This window comes from Sorghum bicolor, chromosome 8 (assembly GCF_000003195.3).
Source record: "Sorghum bicolor cultivar BTx623 chromosome 8, Sorghum_bicolor_NCBIv3, whole genome shotgun sequence".
Classification (NCBI taxonomy): domain Eukaryota; kingdom Viridiplantae; phylum Streptophyta; class Magnoliopsida; order Poales; family Poaceae; genus Sorghum; species Sorghum bicolor.
Window position 1 is genome coordinate 30,690,149 of NC_012877.2, and position 7,076 is coordinate 30,697,224.

Genomic DNA, 7,076 nt, shown 5'->3' on the forward strand with positions numbered 1-7,076 from the left:
CCAGGGTACAAGTATAGGTGTCAGAGTAGGGGTCGATAGAGGTATGGCGCGCGGACCTACTCGAGGCCTCCATACCGGCGTGGTCTCAAGCCGTCCCGTCCTGATAGCTTGATGATGATTCCGCATGCCCCGGTATCCTGCTCTGTGCGCCATCTTGGACTGGTTCATCGGTGGCACGCCTGTACAATATAGCGGCAGATCCATCAGAGTGGTTGCTATTTGGGGATGATGCCCCACTGGGAGCTGTGGCTCCACCTCTACAGGGGCGAGCTCTTCAACGCCCCCGCTGGAGCCGTCGGAGTGAGGAAAACCGTGCGGGCCGGGTGCCTGAACCTGGTGTTGAAGACGGGGAAGACAGAGAGGCCACGCGAGTACATCCCGGTGGGGTTGTCATCGAACCACGCTGGGTGGGACTCCTAGTGGTTTTACCTGAGGAATGACGACGGTCTTCTCCCCATCTACACCGGCCGTCTGATCATGGAGCGCCCAGAGAACTGGACATATGGTGTCGTCTAAGTCCACCAGTCGCGGCTCGACCCTCTCCTCGACGCCCTGAAGAAGCTGCGCTTGGAGGGCCTATCCGCTGCTCTCGTCCTTTCAGCCGCCCATCGTCGGAGAGTTCTCCCGCTAATGTCTCGGCCGCTGACACTACAAGAAACTTGTTAATCCGTGACGATTTCTCGATGACGGATTTACAGACCGTCGTTAACAACCACTGCCAGATGCAATCTGTGACGATATTCATTTTTTCGTCAAGGATGAGCCCATTGGATATTCCCAACCCGCTAATTTGTGACGATTTTATCAGGATCGTCACAGTGTATGAATTTTGAATCCGTCATACTCTAGTTAGCCCAAAACAGTAGGCCCACTACCAATATTTAGTACAAAGAAAAATAGAAAATGTGATTGCCAAAAGTATCAAACTAAAAAGACAATCTATTAAATTATTTTTTCTTTATCTAAAAAAACATGTATATTTTTTAAATGGCAAAACTGAAAATGTTCTCATATAGTTTGAATGGGAACAGAAAATTTACAGTAAGCGTGGTCTTAGTTCAGCTTTTCATAAATAGCAAAAATAGGGGGAAAAAGTGCAAACAATGGAAATCGAACTCAGGACGTGAGATTTCCAAAATTCCAGTCTTACCATTGCGTCAACTAATCCAGTGTGCTGGGTTCTGAGTCTATATCATTTTGTCTAGCATCTGGTAAATAGGACCAAAACCAAAAAGAAGTGGCTTCGGCGGGTGTCGAACCCAGTACCTTCGAGTTAAAAACAAGAAGACTTACCACTGCGCTAGCTTATCAAATGTGACAGACTTACCACTGCGCTAGCTTATCAAATGTGACAGAATGCGATTCTATTATTGTTTTGTTGTTAATTCAGAGGTAACTTTTCCCTTTCCTCAATCCGTTCACGGACGCACTAGCCAGCCGCGACCATTCACTCACACGCCCTATTATGTTCTAAACGTCAATTAATATGGATATGGCGGTGGAGATTCTTTTATAGACGGTTTCAACTAAAAAGCGCTGGTGGAGGAGATGATTTTTCATTTGAATTCGTGTAGGGCCTGAAACAATCAATATATGCTCAATTTAGAATAATATGTAAAGAACCAAACTCTAATATGGACATAGGTGAGTGATGGGTGGAGTGGTAGAGGAGGCTTCGCGCAAGGGAGAGGTCTCATGTTCGAAGCCTACCGGCCGCGAAGCACGCGATTTTACGCGTAAAAATACGCGACTTGCGACAATGGGCATTCCCTAGGATTAAATGTTTTTTTTCTATTTTAAAAACCCAATTTTATATTTTTTGGATAAATGTTTATACTAGTGGCGATGGAAATCGGCGGTCCTCAGTTAACCACGAGTGGAAACATCCATCTTCACTGGCACCTAGCGTTGTCTTTCTGAGAAACGCCTGTACAAATGTGTTTACAACCTTCGCTACTGAAGTTCTTTATACTAATGTAATAACTAGCTAGAATCACTTATTTTAAAATTATCAACACTTATAGTTTTATTAGTTATCATTTTAGATAGTAGCAAATCTTAAAATATAGTCTTATTAAAAAAAATTGTACAAACAAATCTAAATGTAACAGCCAAGAAAATGTCACGCGCGCAAGCCCCAATTTTTTTCCTAAACCAAATTGACCTTAGTACCCTAGTAAGTTGTATAGACAACCTTTCAGCAAATGACTTATCAGGGATACTTTGGTAATTTTTGAACCCCAATTCCATTCCCACCTGCCACATATATGTCGACAAGCTCCAAAACCTAATTCCTCATTTCTCATCCACCCTCCAGCCGCCGCCTAAGCCACCCACCCGCGATGCAACCCTAGATCACTGGCGTCGCCGCAGGCGTCGTCCTGGTCATCCAAGATCCGACGCTCGTAGCCAGATGCCGTCGTCGTCTTCAAGCCCCGCCCACTGCTGCTGTCGTCTTCAAGCCCTGCCTGCAAGCCACCGACGGAACCCTACCTCGACGGTAGCTTGAAGTTCTGCTCCACCGCCACCGTCGCTGCTAGAAGGACCCCTACATCGCCGCGCCCATCATCGCGCTTGGAGGATCCGGACACTACCACCTAGAACTTCTTGTGATGGCATCGAAGGGTATGCCAAAGAGGCCAAAAGGAGGTCGGATAGCAGGTATAGACCTAAATCACCTCGTTCTTGACTATTCGTTCTATCTTGCTTAGGTTGGAGAAATTTTTGACATTTTACATCTGGACTTGTTCTACTTGTTAATTTTACATATCCGGTCTGGAAGAGCAGTGTGCTTAGCTGGTTTGGTATTCTTGTGGTGACTGGTGTGCTATGTATGCTAGACCTATTTATGTTGTGAGTGATTTTTTTGTAAGGTCAATATATGGCAGATGCTTTCCGGGATAATCCTTGTTGAAACTTGTGAACTACAAATGCCACAATTCTAGATCTGAGTTAATGTACTAATTAGTATTCACATTAATTATTTACAGATTGTAGTGAGCTATTTTTAGGAATGACATTTTGGTCATGAACTATTTAATTATATGGTGCTCATGTTTTTTTGTCAACTTAGCACCGGCGCTGCATCCATATCAAATGGTGCGTCTGAGAGAATGCATGAAGAACAGTGCAAGGCTGAAGGAACTTGGACTTTCTGATCGTGAGTACAGCCGAGTTTGGGCAGAAGCTGGTCATGACAAGAATCAAAGTGAAGGCGTTCCTTTTGACAAGTATCAAAGTGGAGACTCTGAGTCTGAGTATGATCCTTTACAAGATGATAATGGGGAAGGAGGTTTGATAGATGATGACAATGCTGAGGTGCTAATTCCTCCATTCTTGTCAAGTCTTGTTGTTTTTCTTCCTAATTCAATATAACTCTCTAAAACTATGTTGACTAATCCATGCTTTCACTTATAGCAGTGCTCTAAGGAGAAGACTCGCAAGAAAACTAACAGCGAACATTCTGGTGGAGTTAAGTTTCAGTCTCGCAAGAGAGTTTTTGCACACCAAACACCTAGAGTTACAAGGACAAGGGTTGCCCAGCAAGGTGCAAGTATCACGCCAAGTGACATTTGTGCGCCGCCTACATCACAAGCTAATGAGAGCCACACTAGAGAACTCGTTGGCAACTTAGATGACCACACACAGGCTGCTTTTGAAGGCTAGTTCCACTGCCACATTACTTGGTTTTTTATAACATTGTCATGAGTCAAATGCCTTTAAGTTTATTGCTTGTTTAGCTCTTGAAATGTTAACTAGAGTGTAGGTGCCAAATAATAATAAAACAAATTTTTACAGTTTTTTTTGGTACCATGCTATATGCTAGATCTATTTACTGAACTGAAAGCTGTTTTCACCATGTATGTGCTGCTGAATTTTCCTGGGCACCAGATTTTTACAGTAGATAACCTTTTTGTTTGTGTGCCTTGTTTACTATGGTGAACTATTGAACTCACCCTTAGCTATCATCAATAATTTTAGGTGATAATTCCGCTCCACTTGACAACACTCACATGACCACTCGGGCTAATGCAGATAATCAACATAGCCGTATGGATGATGGAGGTGATGGTTTCTTACTGTCGTCCTATAAGTTATGTTTGTATGATGAATGCATTCTTACTGGCTGCCCTTCTTAGATGGCTTTGCCCAGCATGATGACAACACCCTCATGGCTGATGTAGTTGATGGCCTTACCCAACATGGTGACCACAACCACAATACCAACGAAGGTGACTATTTGTTCATCTATTTTCCATAGTTCATCAATATTTGTTGGAAAGCTTAAATTCATGATTATCATGGATCAATGTTTGCTTCACCTCAATAATTTTAATTTCATTGTACATTTACAACTAGGGCGACAGGAGAGAAGGAACCGGGGAAATAATATGGGACTTGGTCTCCAAAGGTTAAACCGAGCGCGCCGTGGCAAGTTGCAAGTTGTCATAACTGAAGGGAATATAAGGCCACTAGTTCCTCTTGTTGCTGCAAAGTATGCTAGTGAATGCAACATCATAGTTAGGAACCATGTGCCTATACTCACGCATTGGAAGCTATACAAGAAAGATCGTGCATCAAGTTCAAAAGAGAAAGAACCAGTAGAGAAAGAGCCGACGGAGAAAGAACCAATAGAGAAAGAACCTGCATCTGCGTACATTGATCTATTCTTAGGAAAACTAAAGGTAAATACATTCTCCGCTCCTTTCCACATTTAGTCTCAAGAACCGTTGTTTGTTGTTTTGTGCCATAAATTACTGAATTGATATTCTTTTCTATCCATGTTCTTTCATTCGATTAGGCCAAGTTTGACATAAACATAGGGGATAAGACAATTGAAAAGGCTTGTATTGAGATGATGAAGTCTGCAGTTCACCAACAAAGACACAGACTGAAGCAAGAATATTTTGATCCTTTTCCACTACATTTGGTTACAAAAACTTCTCCTGTTAAATGCATGAGTAATGAACAGTGGAAACAACTTTTAGAATATTGGAAGAGCCCCAAAAAGATGGTATGTTTTCTCTAAAAAACCAGAATGATGCCTTCTACATGCTAATCTGTCACCAACCTCACATGTAGTTTTGTCTTCGATGTAGGAGATGTGTCAAAAGAACAAAGACAACCGAAGAAATGTTAAGTACCATCACACAACCGGATCCCGTGCCTACATGGTTCATGTTGAAAATTTGGTAAGTGGGCCATGTTAAGCACCGTATAAGTAAATGTATGCAACTGTTACTTGTTGCTGGGGGATAAAGCTTTCTATATGAATTTTCATACTACTGGAATATTTTCACTTTACATAATCCTGGGAATTTGTGATGTGGAAACACAACTACTTGTCATGCTGCTGCTATAATTTGTGATGTGGGAATTTGTGTTGTGGAAACACAACTACTTGTATGCAACTGTTATATGAAGCTCATCAATAATTTCTGAAGGCGAAAATGTTGTGCTCTTGTGGTGACCATACTAAGCTGTTGTTGCCACTGCTATTTGTACACCATATTAAGCTATTTGTAACATATTGTTGCATGCCGCTGTAACAAGCTACTGCTGCTATTTTACAGAAAATTTCTTTGTAAAATTTGGTAAAAGCTACTGCTGCTATTGTAACAAGCTCCTTCTCAGTAGCTGTCTACTCTTTAGTTGGACATGTTCTTCTAGATTTTTAGTTGAACAGTAGCTATCTTCATTAATCCTATTTTTAGTTGAACATGTTCTTCTAGATTTTTAGTTGAATATGTTCTTCCAGATGTTTAGTTGAACAATAGCTGTCAAGATTTTTGTAACATCTTAATTAATGCTGGACCTAATGCATATATGTTGATCTCAGGATGACAAATATAATGATGAAGCTGATGCAGTTGATTTGTTTAAGGAGTTCCACTACAGCAAGAAAAAAAAAATGCTACACCCCTGTAGTACAGGAGGCTATTGTAAGATAATTTTCAGACTTTGATCTTGTAACAGTTGTTATTTTTAATTCTCTAAACACCAACCATGTTTCCTACTTGCTTGCTAGACTCGGATGGAAAATATGCTATCTACATCAACAGAAGGTGAAGAACCCAAGTCTGCGGCTCAAGTTGTTGCTGATGTGCTTGCTGGGAACACCAAGAAGAGTCGATTCTTGCAGAATGTGGGGTTCCAGAATGCCCGGCCTAGATCTAGTGAGCATAGCAGTGAGATAGAACTAGAAGCGGACAACGCTAAGCTTCGTGCACAGGTGGCTGATTTGTTAAATAAAGTGCAAGAATCTGAGCAGACAAGGATTATTGACCGAGAGGAGATGAAGCGGAATCAATCTGAGTTGGAAGCAAAACTTAACCTTTTGCTCAGTCAGATTCAACCAAGTTAAGTCATACATGGTGCATATCTTTTGCCACTAACTTCATACATTTTGCTGCTGCTAACTTGTGTCAAGCCAATTTCGACCAAGTTAAGTCATGCATGGTGGTATATATTTTGTTGTTGCTGCTTGCATTTTGCTCCTGCTGCATGCATCGAGCTGCTGGACTTGTAAGCATTTCTATGTGTTGTTGGCTTGTGCCACGGTGAATTGTAAGGTTGTGTGCACTTTTGTGCAATAACTGTTGTTGGATGAAGACTTGTAATCTGATGTTGAATGGAAATTTATGTGATCTATTGTTGGATGGAAAGTTAAGATTTCTTATTTAATGTGCTGCTATAATAATTACTTGTGGGCTATGTATGTGAGCTGAATGTTTAAAAATGGGCTGTGTATATGGGCTATATGTGCTGTGGTAGTGGGCTGAAAAGTGGACTAAAAATAATGATGAACTGGGCTATAATATGCTGAAATGGGCCTGCGAAAATGGCTAAAAAAATTGTTGTCAAAATGGCTGAAATTGGGCCAAAATTGGCCCATCTTTGGTTATGGTCTGTTAACATATGGGCTGAGAAGATGTCCATGTCATCATCCATGTAAGCATCTATAATGACATGGCAATTCATCTGTGACGGATATTTTTTGTCACTGGCAATGGGTTTGGGTTGGACTAAGTGGGCCTCGGGCTCCATCGTGACGGAATAAAACCGTCACCAATTCT

General features: G+C 41.6%; 1 protein-coding gene and 1 pseudogene across 1 annotated transcript; both read left to right on the plus strand.

Moving 5' to 3' along the window:
• Positions 2,364–3,666, plus strand: LOC8086157. Its single transcript, XM_021466026.1, has 3 exons — positions 2,364–2,661; positions 3,074–3,318; positions 3,421–3,666. The coding sequence occupies exons 1-3, from the start codon at positions 2,613–2,615 to the stop codon at positions 3,664–3,666; spliced, it is 540 nt and encodes a 179-aa protein (XP_021321701.1). The 5' UTR covers positions 2,364–2,612.
• On the plus strand, positions 4,370–6,511 carry LOC8086158 (annotated as a pseudogene).

Coding starts and splice junctions, on each gene's coding strand:
- LOC8086157 (XM_021466026.1), top strand. CDS start 2,613: ATGGCATCGAAGGGTATGCCAAAGAGGCCAAAAGGAGGTCGGATAGCA. Junction 2,662..3,073: donor AAAAGGAGGTCGGATAGCAG/GTATAGACCTAA, acceptor TTGTCAACTTAG/CACCGGCGCTGCATCCATAT. Junction 3,319..3,420: donor TAGATGATGACAATGCTGAG/GTGCTAATTCCT, acceptor CACTTATAGCAG/TGCTCTAAGGAGAAGACTCG.